At 36.0% G+C, this 20628-nt stretch overlaps 1 protein-coding gene across 1 annotated transcript in view; it reads left to right on the top strand.

Annotated features, from left to right (window-relative positions):
• The window catches only part of LOC149795900 (ferroxidase HEPHL1-like), a 72437-nt gene that overhangs the window by 30016 nt on the left and 21793 nt on the right, over positions 1–20628 (top strand). The window contains exons 2-5 of the mRNA XM_089965819.1: positions 2560–2810; positions 6970–7182; positions 10185–10509; positions 12530–12636. Coding sequence (XP_089821945.1) covers positions 2560–2810; positions 6970–7182; positions 10185–10509; positions 12530–12636 — 896 coding nt within the window. The remainder of the gene's footprint in view (positions 1–2559; positions 2811–6969; positions 7183–10184; positions 10510–12529; positions 12637–20628) is intronic.

Raw genomic sequence — 20628 nt, 5'->3', positions numbered from 1 at the left:
ATATGAGGTATTATCCAACAGATAATATGAGGTATTATCCAATAGATCACATGATGTATTATCCAATAGATCATATGAAGTATTATCCCATAGATAATATGAGGTATTATCCAATAGATCATATGAGGTATTATCCAGTAGATCGCAATGCTCTTACAACAACCTTGAAGCACTCAGCGCATTGAACATTATCCGCCACCATGACAGCGGCGTTGAGACTCACAAGACACTGTATCCCTCACACTGATTTTTTGGGCTCAAATTTTCATAATGGTTCTTTGGTTAAATGACATTCCATCTTCGTCAAGAAACGTATTTTCGTTCAGTGTTACAATGAGAATCACCCTCATCCATATCAGTACAGCAGCGTGTATTATTGCGCAGTGTTCAGGTTTCATTCATTAATTGAACGGCATGTCAAATGTTCAGTAAAGCGTTGATATAAATTTTTGTTTCACTTGTGTTATTCCTATAACATAACAGAACGATTAATATCCTTGTTCAGTTTTAGTATATAATATAAAGGGTTATTGGCTGAGCATTGAAATATATTGAACAAGCTCGTTCATCGTGCGCCACTTGACCTAGGGTCTAATATTTTTCAATATTCAGGCAATAACCAATATTTATATTTTGGGGGCACCGCGTGGCCGAGTGGTCTAAAACAATTTGCCTTTACATATCAGCGCTATGTTACGTATGTTCGCGTGGGTTCGAGTCTATGTCTCGGCCAGTGTGGGTATGTGAGAAAGTTTGCCAGTAGCTTCTCGTGGGTCGGTGGTTCTTACTGGCGGTTTTCACTTGTTGTTCTCCACCAAATATACTGGCCGCCATGTATAGCCTGTCATGTACTGAAAAATGGCGTTAAACCCAAAGCAACAACATATCTATATTTCTCTGAACTGTAGATACGTGTGTGCAATATGAGATACTGTTGCATTTTTCAAACACCTGTTTACACTTCGCGACTCTGACTTCTATTTGTTAGTTTTTATCTTAAACTTAACTTTTTGGTCTTTGTTGTTCTTTTTAAAATCTGAATCAAAACATTCCGACAAATACTCTCTTTTTTTCCATGTGATGATGCGTGTACCATTATCCCTACAGCTTACATTAAGATTATCAATGTCACTCCAACTTCTAATTTGCTACATTTGTGCAATGTGACTTTTAATTAAATAAGCAGTTTTGGGCCCTCTATGTCTTCAGCCCTTGTCCAGATAATTTTTCATAAAGAAAGTTCCGTTCGGTTTGATTCGGTTCTGTACACTGTGTATGTCAACTTGGAAGAACAAAGCAAAACAGGACTGGAATGCGCGTGACGAGATCTTTGATCTTTAAGTGCACTCCACCAGGCTACTAATTCCGTCACATAATATTAGTGTATCTTCTAAAATTGGTCGTTTTTTTTACCGGTTGAAACTTACTAAGCACAAAAAAATCCAGTTTGTGTCAAAAATTGTGTCTAGTTTATCCTTCTCGTCGCAATACATTGACAATGTTATAATTTGTTAGTCCAAACCAGTGCCGGATTACCAAATAGGTAGAGTAGGCACCGGCCTATGGGCCCCACGCCTTTTAGGGGCCCCGCGACAAAACGGATCAAAATTATATTGATTTAATATTGAAAGAAAATTACAATCAAGCTTTTTAAAATTGTTTAAAAAACCTTTAATAATTGTTATTATTTGTTTCGTGTAATAAAATTGGTTTATTAAAATTGTTGGCTGGAAAAATAAAAAACGTATTAGGAAATAATTTGCGAGGGGGCCCCCAAGATTTCAATCGCCTAAGGGCCTCCACAGGGTTTAATCTGGCACTGGTCCAAACACTTGTACAACGTGACCTAATACTTATAAATTGTCAGCATTAAGTAAAGACTAAGTCAGTCTGGTAATATGTCAGTCTAGCATAAGGTCAAGCATGAAAGCCCTGGAGTTAACAACCTAGGGAAAAAGTAATAACAGAAATACAAAAAAAAAAAAACAAAACAACGATACATACAAATAACAACCTAGTTATTTCTCACCTCTCCAAATGAATTTCTGGGTCATCCCATTTTCACACCCAGTCCGCTTCCCAAGTAACGATTTCCCTATTTTCGGGATTATATGTATTTCCTTCCATTTCTTTAATTTATCTTATAATCTTCAGAATTTTCATTACATCGGCAATGGTGCATGCGAAGATATAGGATAGATGAAAAGATGAGAGATGAATCTATCCAATTTATGGTGATAATGAATTGTATGCTCTCACACGCATACATACGTATGTACGTACGTACGTACATACATAACATTCATTCATACATACATTCATACGTACGTACATACATACGCACCCACGCACGCACACACATACATTCATTCATGCATACATACATACATACACACACACACATACATACATACATACATACAGACAGACAGAAATACATGTATGCATACATACATGCATGCATGCGTACGTGCGTGCAAGTGAGTGCGTGCGTGCGTGGGCATGCATGCATACATACATACAGCTTTGATGTCTAAGATTTTGTGTTCGTCATTTCAGAGAAGCTGAGAAAAGAATACTAAGAGGACCCAACCGAATCGGCAGTAAATACAGAAAAGCTGTGTACATGAGGTACACAGACGACACGTACACCCTGCTTTATGAAAGGAAACCCTCATGGCAAGGCTATATAGGGCCTATAATAAGAGGGGAAGTCGGCGATACGTTACTGATCCACTTCAAGAATGCTGCGACGGAGCGCAGTTACAGTGTACATCCACATGGGGTCTTCTACGCCAAAGATAGTGAAGGTATACGTTTGATCTTCAAATTCACAACGGTCCGTCAAGAGAAACCCTCTTGATGCTTGAAGCGAGCCATTCTGATGTGATGTTTTGCCATATTAATATGCTGGAAAAAATAGAAATTGTGCTATTTGTATACCCGTCTCAAACATTCAGATCACCTCGGCTATCTATGCGAGACAAAAATATGCCTCGAATGTATGTCAGTATACATGGACATAGTACACAATTAATTTTACTATATGTTCTCTACATTTGTTTCTCAGTACTGACCTTTCCACTGTGTGACAATCAATGCAAATCATATGTTAATCTAAAATACCTTCAAAGATGACTTCACGGTGAAGTTCTTGTCAAAGGTTGACCTGCTCTTTTTTTAGATTATTGACTGTCAACATAACAGCATGTAACCAGAACACGAATTTCACTTCCGGATCATCACCAAGGCCTTATTACTCACTGTGCACTGTCGCCAAAATACATACAGACAACAACACCCTGAGCTCATATTATCAAGAATAAACAGTTACCTTTAAATCCCTACCAAAAATGCATAAATAAAACTCTTCTATCACCACCAAAATGAGAGAGGAAAAAATGTTCTAAAAATAGACTAGAACTACATTCGTGGGTACTGAACTGGAAGTATTAATTGTGATGTAATTCCACATGCGAATCATACATTTGACAGCCGGAAATTTCACCGAAAAGAAATCGCATTTTGTTCGAATCACCGCTAGTATTTCTGTTAGACTAAGCGTAAAATTGACCGAGAAGTTGCGAATGAAAAAATAGTACATGCATTCGCAACTGAACTCAGATCACAATTGATTTTCCTATATAGTCTCAACATTTGTTTATCACAACTGAACTTTCCTTTGTGTGAAAGTCAATCAAATCATATGTCAGTCTAAAATACCTTCAAAGATGACTTCACATTGAAGTTCTTGTCATAGGTTCATCGGCATTTCTTTGAGAGGCTGGACTATAAACAAATCAATGTGCAATGGAACACAGTTTTCACTTCCGGCTTATCTCCAAGGCCTTATTAGTCGCTGTGCACTGACGCCGGAACACACACAGACAACCACACCATAAGCTCATACTCTAAAGAATAAACAATTACCTTTAAATCCATACCAAGAATGCCTAAATCTATCTCTTGTATCACCACCAAAAGGAGACAGGAAAAAGTAGAGCGGGACTACATTCGTAGTACTGAACCGGAACTAATACTTGTGATCTGATTTCAACTGCTCGGTCAAACTCTTATTTACGTAAATAGTCAAGGTAGTCCGAAATGCAACTAACAGGAGCAATCGGAATCCTTTCGAGGTACGATCCATATGATTGATCTCACAATTCTTAAAGAGACCAATGTGACGATGTCATCTCAGATGAAGAAATCATAAAGAACATAGCTACACTCACTAAGAGGAAATCGCCAGGGAAAGATGGACTCACCGTGGAATTCTACCAAAAATTCCACGGTGAACTAACGCCGATCTTGAACGCTTTATACAATAATATATTTTTAAGTAAAAAGAAAATGACTAAATGTATGAGAGAGGGGGTTATAAAGGGAAAGGGGATAGAGACGAGATTAAAAACTGGAGACCTGTATCACTTCTAAATACGGATTATAACATTTTAAGTGGGATACTAACAAATAGAGTAAAGGGTGGGATAAACTAAATAATTAATGCAAACCAAACCTGTGGGGGAAAAGGGAGGGATATACAAAATAATATTTTAAACATTAAAACCATAATAGACTACATAAATGAAACAGGTACGAAGGGTGCTATAGTACTCTTCGACCAGGAGAAAGCTTTTGACCGATTAGAACAAAACTATATACAGAATGTACTAAAAAAATTGGCTTCGGACCGAATTTCCGAAAATGGGCTGAAATCCTATACAAAGGGATAACTTCATGTGTACAGGTAAACGGAAAATGCACGAAAGAATCTGAAATACAACGATCAGTGAGACAAGGATGTCCACTATCAATGCTATTATACGTAATGGCAATAGAAATCATAAGTCATAAGATAAGAAACAACCCAGAAATACAAGGCATACAAATACCAAACCTAAAAAAAGAAATAAAAATGCTCCAACATGCAGATGATTGCACAAACTTTATAAGAGAGGGAAAATGCTATAAACATCTAGAAGAAGAATTCGAAAAATTTGGTAAAGCTTCGGGTTCAAAAATAAACCACGGCAAGACTGAAATCTTAAAAATAGGTAACTGGAGAGGCGACCATCGTGGGTCCCCCCCCCCCACTGAGAGATACGGTGAAGGCTCTGGGGGTTTACTTTGGCAAAAAAGAAACTGTAGAAAACTATAAACATATTATCGACAAAATAAGAGAAAATGTGAAAATCTGGGCCATGGCGCCATTATGTATCATGGAGCGGGCCCAAGTAGCCAAGACATATTTGTACTCCAAATTCAACTATATAATTAAATCAATAGACATGGATAACAAAATTTTAAATAAGATGGACAACGAAATAATAGACTACATTTGGAATTACAAAATGCATTATATAAAAAAGAGACACTATATAAAGCCAAAAGTAGAGAGGGCTTGGGTCTGCCGAGCCCCTTACTACTAAAATTAACAAACATAATTAATAGATTTAAAAAAGTGCAACCAGACCCTGTTACAGCGTGGAAAGCACTGTACATCTACTGGTTTGAGAAGCCGACCAGAGATATACAAAAATAATAAATTAACAAAAAAATTCGAAGTGCCGCGTAAATTCAAATATATAAGAGAAATACTTTTAAATTATAGGGACAAAACAGAGTTATGGAAATTAGAAATAAGTAAAAGCTATGCTTGGATTAGAGAGGAAGTAACCAAAAAGATAAAATGCAGAGTAGAGCGGGACAAATGGGGGATAAACTGGACAAAAACTTGGAAAAACTGGGAAAAGATAAGATCTGTAAAAACACAAAACATTATTTTTTAATATCTGCATAACACCTGGCTTACAGGCGAAGAAGCAATCAAATGTCGTATGATCAGGAGAATACCGAAATGCCCTTTATGTAAAACAGCAAACTTCACCAAACTACATACGATTGCCCAATGCGATAAAACAAAAACCAATAGGATAATGCTAATAATGGAAATTTGTAAAAAATATAAGTATAATAAAAACAATATTTTATATCTAGATGTAGACTATGAAAACAAAATCGTCTTAAAAATAATAGACTACATAGTAACAACAATGATATCCTGTGGACAGGTGATAAAGATCTTTAAATAATAAATGTATTACACAAAAATTGAATATCAGTTACAATACGAAACCAATACGTCTTACATACATATAACAAACACATATAGCATACACGGGACTTAGAGATGTCTGGCAAAGATCACCAAACAAACCAGGAAAGGAATTTCGACACTGGGGTTATAACTGAGTATAGGATGAACAACCCTATAGATCACACTAGGGATTAAATATCCCATCAAAAATTCTATTAAAAAAAATATATTTTTTTTCAAATCAAAATTCTAGTATAAGTAATGCAAACACATCTGTCTGGTGCCCCCTCCCCCCCCCCAAAAAAAATTAATGTACACTGACTGGTATTACCACATAAACTTTTCTTCCGTATGCATATATTCCATTCCGTAATCATGGCAATATTCCTTTACAAAGTTGGATCGATATTAGGGGAGTGGGTAGGGTGGGGTGGGGACAATTTCAGCTTGGTGTAATGTATACCAGCAAGGAAGAGTATAACTGTGATTAATAAGATATACGGGTGATCACATGGACATTCTTTAGATATACATGAATCTACCGAATGGCACACAGTATCGCTCAGTTGTTCTTAAATGTGTCATGTGCCCTGAAATTCATGAAATAAACTTACTTCATTATTGAAATTTTAGTAGTCATTTAGAAATCTCGCGTGTTCCACATATAAACATAAAGGGCGCTTCATTCTTTGCATTGAAATAACGTGTGCTCGTTTTCCACATAAATAAATCGCCTGGAAACAAGTCAAGTAATAAAAAATAACGTTATTTGATAGTTTTATCGTAGAGTTCAAATCCTGTATGTCGACCTGCAGTTATCAATTTTACCATTAAGCATATATTTACACCAAAAATTATTTCCCTTTCAGGAGCTCTCTATTTAGACGGTACAGCGGGACATTCAAAGTTCGACGATGGTGTTCAACCCGGGGATAAAAGAACATACATATGGAATATCTCAGAAACATTTGCCCCTACAAAGGATGACGACAACTGTCAACCTTGGGCATATCACTCTCATGTTAAATCCGTCAGAGATATTGCTACAGGTCTTGTCGGTTTACTGGTGGTTTGTAAGCCAGGTATGTTCATCTTTTCCTTTCGGATTTATTGACTTTACATCGACATTTATTTCTATGCGGCCACACATGTCAATAATATACATAACATTGCTTTGCTTCATGTTGTACTTTCTGAACTTGGAACTCCGTTGGACACACAAAAATATGTGGGGAAAACATATTACCTCTGTGATGGAGTAAAACCGATTACATATATTGCTAGGGGTCACAACAATTGATCTCTTAGCTCTTTGTGTTAATATATTGCAGAGCGGACATTTGGTACGATAACGTGGCCGGAGGGACTACAGAGAGTTTATCCATTTTGTATCTGATCGAATTACTCTCTCTTAAGAAGCAAAATGTCTGTTGTTTTCGTAGGGAAACTTTACATATCATTATGATGCAATTTATTACGAGAAAAGCATGGTTTTCACGCTTTCACGTCTACAAGTGTGCAAGCTTTTATGTCTACAGATGTTCAAGCTTTATGTCTACAGGTGTTTAATCTTTTATGTATTCAGATGTTCAAGCTTTTGTGTATACAGGTGTTCAAACGTTTATGCATACATTAGAATCTTTAAGCGCTTTACAACATTAGAAAACACCTATAAGATAATAAAAAATATATAATGATATGATTACAAAAACAAACACCATGAAATTAGAAAACATAAAAAACATGCTGAAAATATTTAAGGTAGGAAACATTATTAGGTCTTTAAGTTTGTTCTTGCAGTCGAAATAAGTGAGTTTTGAGAGCACTCTTGAATGGGATCACACTGTCTTTGTGTCTCAGTTCAGTGGGCAATTCATTCTACGTTGCTGGGCCCTGATATGCAAAAGAACACTGTCTATATGACTTTGTTTTCATTATGGGAATAATGAGTATACGATTGTCAGAAGAGGAGCGTTGGTATCTTGCTGGTGTGTACAAATAGGTGAGGTCGGATAGGTATGTTGGACTAGAGTCCGTCAGTGAAACATAACACAGAGAACATATTCTGTGTTTGATTCTGGATCGAATGGATAGCCAGTGTAGGGTACAGAGCAGCGGGGAGGTGTGCTCTGATCGTGGTACTCTAAGTATGATCCGAGCAGCTGTGTTTTGAACATTTTGAAGTTTCTGGAGTAGACATTGAGAAGAACCAGACAGAATTGAGTTACAATAGTCCACTCTTGAAAGTACTAATGAACACACAAGTGTTTTAGTGGCATCAACTGAAAGATATTTGCGAATTGAGCTGATGCGTCTCAGCTCAAGATATGCAGCCTTGCATATGTTCATGACATGTTGGTGCAGTGTGAGAGTACCGTCCAGAGTAACACCTATGTTTCATACTGATTGTGTGAATTTAATGTTGGTGTTGGTGATATTTATTGTTTGAGGTAAAGGATGTGAATGAGAAAGTCTTTGTTTTGTGATCAGAATGGCCTCAGTTTTATCATCATTCATCTGCAGCTTGTTACATGTCATCCATGATTTCACATCAGAAATACACCTCTCTACACCTTGGATGGTAGCATCAACTTCAGTTGGGTGGCTAGATTTGTATATTTGGGTGTCATCAGCGTACAATTGGTGAGACACTGGATGGTGATCTACGACACTCGAGAGCGGATGAGTGTATAGAATGAAGAGAACAATTCTAAGAACAGACCCCTGTGTAACACCACAGCATAGATCAACTTGGCTGGAGTGTATTCCATTTGCAGACACAATTTGTGTCCTGCTGACCAAGTAGGACTTGAACAAGTGTGGCTGTATCATGAATGCCAAAAACATGCTGAAGACGGTGAAGTAATATATCATGGTCTATTGTGTCAAATGCTGCAACAAATCAAGGAGGGTGAGGACTGTAATCTTTCCGCTATCCAAAAGCAGAGAGAATGTCATTAACTACTTTTAGAAGAGCAGTTTCAGTACTGTGGCAAGGTCGATATGCAGATTGTACATTGCTAAAAAGACTGTTTGAGTTCAGATGAGATATAAGCTGGGATAGAACAACCTTTTCTAAGATTTTTTATATGAATGGGAGATTAGAAACTGTGCGGTAGTTCTTTAAATCGTTATGGTCTAGTGTTGGTTTCTTCAGCAGAGGCTTTACAGTGGCAGTTTTGAAAAATGATGGGAATTCCCCTGATGAGAGAGAGGTACTAATAACATCAGTTAGTGAAGGCAATACTGGATCTAAGCACTCAAGCAGCAGCGAGTTTTGAATTGGATCAAGTTCACGTGACTTTGGTGCACTCTTCATCAGGATTGTACGTACGAAATCCAGAGACAGGTTCAAATGCTGCTAATGGTTGCCGCTCAAATTCTGTATCCCAACTGTATGGTGACGACGACTGAATTGAAATTGTGGTGTTCCAGCTTTTATGCATACGAGTGTTCAAGCTTTTATGCATACCGATATCAGCTGAAAATGAAATAATTTTTTCGTACACTTTAAAATGTTAATTACTACTATTCTCAGACTTTAATGGCGGACTCTTTCAGTATACATTGTTTTCGAATGTAGTAAAGCATTTGTGTTGATTTTATATAAACCGTTTAAAATGTTCCGTTTTGTTATGTTTTGTTATTATTAAAAAAATACAAATCTAAGTATTTTGTACAATAACTTAAGCTTTTGTTCATAAAATATGTTGTGAGCAATAATTTTTTGTTTTGTTTCGTTGTATTCTATTATTTCACCCCTGTATGTGTGATGCTATTTGCAAGTAGGGTTTAATCTGGTAAAGAATGGTTTCCCTTTAAATTACAATTTTAAAAATGTGTATGGTCGGCTAACACACACACACACACACACACACACACACACACACACACACACACACATATATATAGACACATACATACATAGATACATAGATACATACATACATACATACATACTGAGAGAGAGTGTCATATGTATATAGTGAGAATGTCGTCAAATGATTGATTGATTGATAGATTGTGTGATTGATTGATTGATTGATTGATTGGTTGATTGATTGATTGATGTTGTTTATTACAGGGATTCTGGATGAAAATGAACGACGAACCGACGTAGACAAAGAGTTAATAGTGTATCAGGACGTTACGAACGAAAACAGAAACTGGTATATAAACAAAAGCATCCAGAGTTGCGGTAATCCATCTCAGTGTAAAGAACTTTTAGACGCTACCGACCCAGAATTTGAAGACAGCAACATTATGTTTCATATCAACGGATATTCATATGGAAATATTGCTTTTGATGTTTGTGAAGGAGAAAATATATCTATCCATTTTTTTTCGCTGAATGATGGAATACATACCGCACAAATCTATGGGCAGACGATGATCGTCAGACATCATAGGTAAGTTTTGGAAAATGCTGCTCACTCAGTTTATATGTATCGAATGAGAGTTAATGATTATGCACGGAAAAAGAATAACTTCTGCACGAAGTAAGTACATGTTACACCCGCACAGACTCTTCCAACGAAAGCGACGCAAATGATGTGCGCAAATTTACAAAATCCGATGCGCAAGTTATTCACTCTCGTATGAGATGTATTTTTTCCCGGGCATCTGGGTAAGGACGAAAATTGTAAATTCAAATTTTTATTCTTAAATATATTGCGAACATTTTTGATCTTAGTCACGTTGTGGTTTGATGGACGGGTCAATATATCTACTGAATCTACCATCTTAATGTTTCGTTAATGTTGTATGCCATCGCATTAGAAGATCTACTGAAGAATACGCTGTACGCTTTGTATACATTTACTTACGTATTTTGAAGAAAAGAATATTTTCGCCTGGCTCATTAAATATTACTTTTTCACTTAACCAGATGAAATTTGAAACTGGATGTTATCGGGTCATTTTTATTTCAATTGATCAGATCACCACTTTATGAACTTTATCTCAATGAAACAATTGTGCGAGAACAGCTCCATAGTTTTTAATGGTCATACGTCCTGAAATAATGATAACTACCATACTTCATGACATATTCAACAAAAGAAAGAAAGAAGAAAAGAAAGAAAGAAAAAATACTTTTATCCGTACATGCACATGTAAAATTTGTTTCCGTTTCTAGTTTTCTTACCTCTTATTGCATCTTTTCACATAGTTTGATCACTTATGCCCCAAAGACCATGGTGGCTTTAGTATGGTTAGACAATGCTGACTTTAGTATGGATAGACAATAATAGTTCTAGTATTGATAGACAATACTGACTTTAGTATGGATAGACAATACTAGTTCTAGTATGGATAGACAATACTAGCTTTAGTATGGATAGACAATACTGGCTTTAGTATCGATAGACAGTACTGGCTTTAGTATGGATAGACAATACTGGCTTTAGTATGGTTAGACAATACTGGCTTTAGCATGGTTAGACAATACTGGCTTTAGTATGGATAGACAATACTGACTTTGTTATGGTTAGACAATACTGGCTTTATTATGGTTTCTTGCTTGAAACTTTATAGAATGCTAATATGGACGTATCAGAAAACATGGCGGTGACGTCAACCTTTATATCAAGGGATTGACCATAAGCACAGTAGAAAGTTAGCACGTTGACCGCGGTCACTGAATTTAGTTAAATAAATAAGTTAAAAAATATATCTTGCTTTTGCAAGCCGAGTGTGAAGAAATGGTGTTGACTAGAAATTATGCTTAGCTTAACTTTACTGGTAAAACAAAGAAAACTAATATTTCAAGACCGTAAGTATAACGAGTGAGGACTGATAGTTTTCATTTCAATGGATGACCTAGAAAAAGAAATTTGAATGATTTTTTTGTAAAAATAATATGAAACAAAATTAGAACTAATGGAATTTAAATTGAAATGAATAAACATTTTTTTGAAAACCAAATATGTGCAATATGAAAATAATTTCATTAAGTACATTGTATATATATATATATATATATATATATATATATATATATATATATATATATATATATATATACATACATACATATATATATACAGAGAGAGAGAGAGAGAGAGAGAGAGAGAGTTTTAACAACTTAACCTAAAACCTGGTTACAGTAATTACTTCCGTTTTACTAATACAAATGGTGTATCTGTCATTTTCTTTCTTTATGTTTTTATAGTAAACATACGTGTCACCAAGTTTACAACTAATAACAATAACTTGGCATTATTTTGCGTAAGGCCGACTGCTAGTGAAGTGTGGGACGCAACGACATCTTTTCTGATTCGGCCATTGGAAAGATGCAGTAACGAGTGAAGAATGAACATTAGAGACCCATAAACTGCCATGCCGTGACCCATCTTATCCGTATGAATCCTATTTTCTCTTTCTTACAATTCCAAATACTGTAAGAACTTCTTGAAAATCTTTTATCAGGGTGGACACGGTGGCCCTCTATCCAGCAACATTCATCACAGGATTGATGCGGCCAATCAATCCGGGTCTATGGCTGTTAGTGTGCCGAAATAGCGAACACAACCAAGGTAAGGTGATTAGCCAGTCGCATCATCAGAAACCCTCCGCGAGTGGAATCCAACCCCTCCCCATCCCACCTGCCGCCCCCAATCCCTCGAATGTAGTAAGGTGGATTAATACGTTCAAACGTTGTACATTCGCCTGAAGTCCGGCTATTTACTCATATAGCCAAATTCGTAATATCTCGGGCATTGCAATCATCCAGCGTTGTGTACGTATATTGATGCATCCATTTTTAGTCTTGTGATTGAAGTAGTTTCCATGTGGCTTTAAATTATGTGGGCTTTTTAAGGCAAGGCATGAGATGTTGTGACCTGATAAGCATTCTGCCCACTGAGATATCCCCCCCCCCCCCCCGCCGAAACTTCGGAAAACGCAATTGATTTATTCGATTCATACAGTGATGTGGCACCTGCGTAGTTATAGCTAGCAGAGGTAGTAAGAAGGTGGATTCTTCTTGCAGAAGTCAGATAAGCAAATCACATGTTACATGCAACTTCCATGTGGATAAGTGACAATAGAACGCCAGAATCAATCGAAATGGATGAGCTGGAGGGATGTATAGTGAGAGCTGGAGTAATCGTAGGTTGAGTCAGATAGATCCGAAGTCGAGAGATTGCATGGTGAGTTGAAGAGATCGCAAAACGATTTGGAGAAGACGAGCTGCAGAGATGTATAGTGAGTTGTTGTATTTGTTGTTGTTGTGGGGTTTAACGCCATTTATCAGCACACGATAGGCTACACATGGCGGCAAGTATTAATGGTAGAGGAAGAACCCGGGAAAACCCCGGAAAGAGACACCGACCCACGAGAAGCTACTGGCAAGCTTTGTCACATGCCCACATTGGCCGAATCCGAGACTCAACCCACGCAGACAGAGGTTAGATGGCAGTGATCCGTACCGGAGAGCGCTTTAGACCACTCGGCCACTCGGGTTCCCAGATGCATAGTGAGCGGCAGTGGTCATAAGATTATTTAGAGAGATCGTAGGATGAGCTAGAGATAGTAGGGTGTGATGGGGAGATCTAACTCGCGACCACCCGCATCCGATGCGTACGCTTTAACCAATTAGGCCACCGGAGTGGTCTCTGTGCAATTATTCTGTAATTAACATAGTGTAGCACAGAAGGGGATCACCTAAAAGGTCTCATAACTGATACAGGTAGAGCTCTGACAGGTGTCCACAAATGAAAACACGTAGTACAGGACTCGCGGTTCAAATTCAACTCTCATAGTAAACCTATAGAAAGAAAATGAAAAATTAAATAACTTGAAATTTGTGAGTGCTTATGATCAAACCTATATGTATCAATATATATATATATATATATATATATATATATATATATATATATATATATATATATATATATATATATATATATATATATATATATATATCCTTGATGACAATTTCTGAGCATAAAAACCATGAGCAGCGGCATTTGTTTCATCTGATTGTGTTTGTGAGGTGTTTTCAATTCAGCAACTAAAGAATCAGTTGCTAGTTTCAGCAATGAGTGTTCCAAACGTCAGGTATGTAAAAGGACTGAAATTCCTTTAAAAAAAAACATTGCCTATTAAAAAATTTTTTATTTGCAAATAGGATGATAGCACGACGCTATGGTCTTAAAATAAGTAATACAAAAGAGTGCGAAGCAACAAGATTTGTAAAATTCAACAAATACTTTATTATCCCTTAATACAAATGAAAATATAAAACGAACCTACGGTTTTGCGAATTAAATCCTAAATGATTCTATGCTTTCCAACACAAGTCCTAATGAATGAAGACCAGAATAAACTTTATTAGTATTTCAAATAATTTCCAACGCTGAAGGTGTTGATGTGTCTGTAGTGGCCTATCGTCTCTAATGTTCTAATGCAAAAATGTCCAGAATTGTAATAATGTGCCAGAAGTCTTTAATGTTCTAATGTAACAATGTCCAGAATTGTAATAATGTGCCAGCAGTCTTTAATGTTCTAATTAACAAAGTCCAGAATTGTAATAATATGCCTGCAGTCTTTAATGTTCTAATTAACAATGTCCAGAATTGTAATAATGTGCCTGCAGTCTTTAATGTTCTAATGTAACAATGTCCAGAATTGTAATAATGTGCCAGCAGTCTTTTGTTGAATCAAAACAATATAATACAAGGTTTACTTGTTTGAATTCACAATAATTCCAAGTTATTCCACGAATATTATAGACCACTTCCATAGAAGAAGAATTTTAATGAATTAATTTCAGCACAAATCAAACACTCAACAACAACAACTGATTTTGCCTCAAAATGACATAGTAAAAATGCATAATTTCTAGATAAATAAGATTATATATATATATATATATATATATATATATATATATATATATATATATATATATATATATATATATATATATATATAAAACAAGACACAAATGAAGAGCCAGGATGTAGGACACAAGTTCATTTGCAGAACAATCCACGCTATAATTTGTCAAGGTCTGTTGCTAAAATTGTAATACAAAAGGTGGTAAACAACAGGTACAGCCGGCATTTCAAGGTGAATTTTCAATGTTCAGAAGTTAGATTGAGATGAACATGTTGTTTACAAAACCAAAATCAAGTATTCTCGTCAGGCAGGAAATTAACTTAATGTCAGCTATAATCAGCTATAAAATACATTTTTACTTGACCCATAGAATATAATAATAAAACGCTAACAAACAATGAAAATTAAATATACATAACAATACGCTCTCAAAAGATGCTTTTTAATAATTTTTTCCACCAATTTCTAGATGTGTCTCATTATCTTATATATAAACACCCACATTTATATTTCCGTCTTTCTTTCTGCGTGCCCCGCTCACCAAACACAGCGGAATATAAATTTTTGAAAATACTTTTCCTGTATTTTTATGTTCATACTTTCTTTTAAACTCACCCATTCCATTGTTTAAAAACGTTTTAATACTTTTTTTATTCCCGTCGTAGGACAGGCAATTAACCTAGTTCTATATAATTAGTATCGCGAGTCCTATCGTGTATTGCATCCAGTACACTGTTGTGGAAGGGTGTTGCAGGACACCTTATTATATGATGACCACATTTTTAGCTTCATCAAGTTCAGTCTTCATTAAATGTTTGGTAAGACTGTGGACTTTTCTTAAAGGACGTTGAAGCTGATGTAACAAGCTATAACAAAGTCACTTAATAGAACATACTAGTAGGCATACTCATGGTAAAGTGCATATACCTCAATGATAGACTCTAACAAAAATAAACTACGTGCTATCCAAACTCTGATTAAGATATCTCTCTGAATAGCAAGATGTCAGAAGAATGCGTGTCGTCAGAGTGGTTTGATTTAAAACTTAGTGTGTGAATGTTTGTGTGATTTAGATTTTTGATGTAGCTTTAACAATTTTTATGTCATATCGCTACGATGTCTGCAGTATGGCAGTTTATAGTGATGTCTAGCACTGGGTCATCATGCCGTAAACATGTAGCATGATGTCCCACCCAGTCACATTATCCTGACACCAGGCCAACCAGTCCTAACACTAACCTCTTAATGCTGAGCGCCAAGCGAGGCAGCTGTTAGTACCATTTTTGTAAGTCTTTGGTATGACTCGGCCGGGGTTGGAACCCGCGACCTCCCGCATCCGGGGCGGAAGCTCTAACTACTATCTATCTATTTTGATCATTTGCACAATAGTTATGATCCTCAGAAATTATTAACAAGGGTGAACGTTTTGTAGGTGTTACGCACCACCATGCACATATTAAAATCAATTGTCCAAAGTTAGTTCAAATGATTTGTTGGAAAAGTGTTAAAGAGTGTCAGTTAACATCATTTAATGTTCCGTTCTGTTCCGTTCAGTAGAATCAATCATTAAAATGATAATGCTTATAATGAACTACCGCGCGATGTAAATCAATGCCTTACCCCATATTTAAAATAAAAATAAATTCTTTGGGTTAGACGAACTTTATTTTGCTATCTGACGACATCCAAGTTAATAAGACTAGGGGAAAGTACATTATATTCCTTTGACATATTTCTTTTCGCATTTTTCATTGTCTGACAGTTGCAGTTGGTTTAACAAAATGAGTGATTGGGCTCTACTATGGACTCTTCACCTGCGTTCTCTCATTGAGTACTTTGTAGTTAAGTTTATAAACAATTAGTGTACGTCATATGAATAGACATATGTTATTAATATATCACACTGTCATAAAGACATAATTAAACTGCATGGATTCATAATAAATAGTGTAACGGACCCGCAGGCACAATGTATTCTCGAAAGGTGTGATCCTGCGCTTATAATAAATGTTCCATTTTAGCTTGTGTGTGTGTGTGTGTGTGTGTGTGTGTGTGTTGGATTTTTAACGTAGCTTAAACAATTTTTCAGTCACCTTGCTACGATGTCTGCAGTGTGAGATTTTTTAGTGATGTCTAGCATTGGGGCATCATGCCGCAGACATGTAGCATGATGTCCCACCCAGTCGCATTATCCTGACACCAGGCCGACCAGTCCTAACACTAACCTCTTAATGCTGAGCGCCAAGCGAGGCAGCTGTTAGTACCATTTTTGTAAGTCTTTGGTATGACTCGGCTGGGTATCGAACCCACGACCTTCCGCTTCCGAGGCGGACGTGTAAGTGGGAGAATGGTGAAAATATCTGAAAAGTGAGAAGAAAAAATACAGAAACTGTCACTTTATTTCATACTGATGCAAATAAGATGATGCAAAACTGTTAATAGTTCATAGCTGTAAAAATTTAAAATTTATCAATTTAAATTTTCAACGTTTTGCTTTTCAGCTCAGAATGTTCCATAGTGTCCAAATTATATTTAAAAAATCGTATAATAAACATAACTATCCGGTATTTTGGGAGGGAATGAACGGATACCAAAGTAGTATGCCATGTGTCACAATTTTACTTTCGGGACAGCATTAGTACCGGATTACTCACAAACACATACATTTTTAACTTGCATAGTAAAGTAATTGTATTTTTTCATGTACTATACATCCAGATAAATATGTCAGACATTTCAGTAATAGTATTATTTACGTGTAGGTATTTGATAGCTTGAAAGCATCCGGTACTGCATCCACCCCAAAAAGAGGAAAAATGCTCCATACATACATATATATATATATATATATATATATATATATATATATATATATATATATATATATATATATATATATATATATATATATATATATATATATATATATATATATATATATATATATATATGTGTGTGTGTGTGTGTGTGTAAGGGGGTGTGTGGACTACCTTCGTGGGTACTGGCTTCAAAGTAAGAAATTTTATTTGAGTCGTTCAGGAATTATAGTTGTAGCAAAGGTTAAGAGATGGAGAGAATGTTCTTCAGTTCGCTCAGCTGCATATTTGACGGGAATGACAGGGAAGCGTGCACCACACGTGAATAAATGTCTAACCACGTGATATTTAGCAAATGTTAAACGACAGTTTCTTTTGAACCGCTCTTGTGTCCTAAGTGGTTTGAGCGTCAGCCTGGGATGGGGTTGTCGCGAGTTGAAACCCAGGCCGAGTCATACCAAAAACTTATAAAAAATGGAACTAGCAGCTGCCTCGCTTGGCGCTCAGCATTAAGAGGTTAGTGTTAGGACTGGTTGGCATGGTGTCAGGATAATGTGATTGGGTGGGACATGATGCTACATGTCTGCGACATGCTTGCCTCAGTGCTACACATCACTATAAACTGCCACACTGCAGATATCGTAACGATATGACTGAAAAATTGAAAGCTTCGTTAAAAATCCAAACCACACAGACACACACACACACATACACACACACACACAGAGTTTCTTTTGTCTTAAAAGGAAAGTTGTATATTTAGAAACGGAAATCAGATTGTAAAATGCACGGTTACGTTGGGCCGCCAATAACAGATTTAAATTTCACAGTCTGGTCCAATAAATGCCACTGTGACAAATCCTTTCAGTTTGTGTTAACTTCAATAAATATGTAAGGATGTGTACGATGTGATTATATGTATTAATTTGAAGGAAGAAAAAAAAACGAAACAAGTTGGTAATAAAGCTATATGTGCCCACAAAAACTTTCTGTCTATGTTTCTCGTCTTGCGCAATGTATTCAGCAGATAGAAGACTGCTTACTCATGAAGCTGAGAGACTATGGTGTTTTAATCTATCATCGATTTAATTATCTTGTCTAATGTAGACATATACATGGAATGTGAAACACAAAACCAATGACAGGGTTAAAAAGGACATTTATAGAACTACGTGACTATAATGTAGTCGCAACGTAAGCAAGACGTGCAGGTCTCAAAAGATCATACGTACCTACTCAAATAATCAATCAAACTGGCAATTACAGAGTGCACACAAAGATGCAAGCAAACAAATCTTAGTCATACGCAGGGAATAGAACATTTGTGCGACGTATACCGGACGCTTCTGATTTCGTTTAGGTTTGTTCAGGTGGATCACGTGTATGCTGCGATAAATTAATAAATGATTTGTGGTATTTTGTTATTTTTTTAAATTTTTTTTTTTACTTTATCGCTCTTTATTCTGGGTCCTCGCCCCGTCCACCATTAAGGCCACTTGAAACAAACGAAAGTAAAAGTAAAATATATATATCCAAAGAACCAGAACGATGCAACGTTTATATCTGTGAAACCTTATACACTTAAGTCAAATTCAAATTTTGCATAGGTATGTCTGTTCACTGTAGTGTTGCAGTTAAGTATGTGTATTCATAATGGTTGCATTATTTGTATTCTGCTGATGATAATATATGCTAAATTTAGAGATTTACACCGATAATTTACAAATAACAGTCGTTTTAGTCGTTTTTATTACAAACGTTTGGCTTACCGTTTGTACCATTTCGTAAAATTTGCTCTTCGTTTCCTTACCGGTTTATATTTTCGTCGTACCTTTTGCAGCTGTACTGTACCGTACCGACTTCCGTGTCGTCTCCTGGCCTAATATGGAACAATTATCGTGCGTTATAATTTCGCAATTTGACCACTTGGGCTCAACTTAAAATCTAAACGACTCTAATCAACAAATAAACAATTACAAGAGAAAGGAAAGCTGGGAAAAATGGAAATAAAACCCCCCACTAAATTTAGAAAGGGAATGTATTTTTCTCGAAAACAGAAAATTTGCAAAACTGAAACTATTATTTCAATGTATGTTTATTTTTCCAGCCTAACGATTCAATTAATTTAATTCAGATGTTGATATCTCATTGGAAGGAACATATCTATTTATAATTTTGAATATATAATATATATTTTGAATAAGATAGTTACAAGACATTTATCACATACATAGCATATCCCCATTGATTAATTAGATAGTCACGAACCACTTATCACATCTAGCCGCCAACACGTGATAAATAAGATAGTTACAAGCCACTTGCCAGGCAGACCTTCACATTTCCTACATGCAAACCTTCACGTTTGATACATGCAGACCTTCACGTTTGATACATGCAAACCTTCACATTTCAAACATGCAGACCTTCACGTTTCATACATGCAGATAGAGGACAAAACCCATGACAAGGCATAAATAAGGTAGATTACTGTTATTTATCAATTCATAAAACAAAACGAAATAAATATCTGCACTATCAGCCTATATTTCTAAAACTGAATAAATTAGTATGCTACATTACTCCCTTATATAAATAAAAACTAATCTCTTTGCGCATAATTGGTCGTTTCCAAGGTTTTTATGTTTAGTAGACTATACCTTTGTACTATTTCGTCTCTTTCATCACCAGGTAGTTAGAAGAAAATATTGTCGTCCTACAGTTTCCAGTACTTCTAATGTCCGTATTATTATTATTTTTTAAACGAAGTAGAACTTGGACGGATAGAGAATACTGTAATTCGTCAAGACTAACATAGGTCGGGAGGCAGCGAAATTTGTGTCTCCCGATTGGTTAGTGAACGGC

This window comes from Sinohyriopsis cumingii, chromosome 7 (genome assembly GCF_028554795.1).
Source record: "Sinohyriopsis cumingii isolate HCF-2022 chromosome 7, ASM2855479v2, whole genome shotgun sequence".
Taxonomy (NCBI): domain Eukaryota; kingdom Metazoa; phylum Mollusca; class Bivalvia; order Unionida; family Unionidae; genus Sinohyriopsis; species Sinohyriopsis cumingii.
Note: the sequence above shows the minus strand (reverse complement) of the source record. Positions and strands in the feature narration are given on the sequence as shown.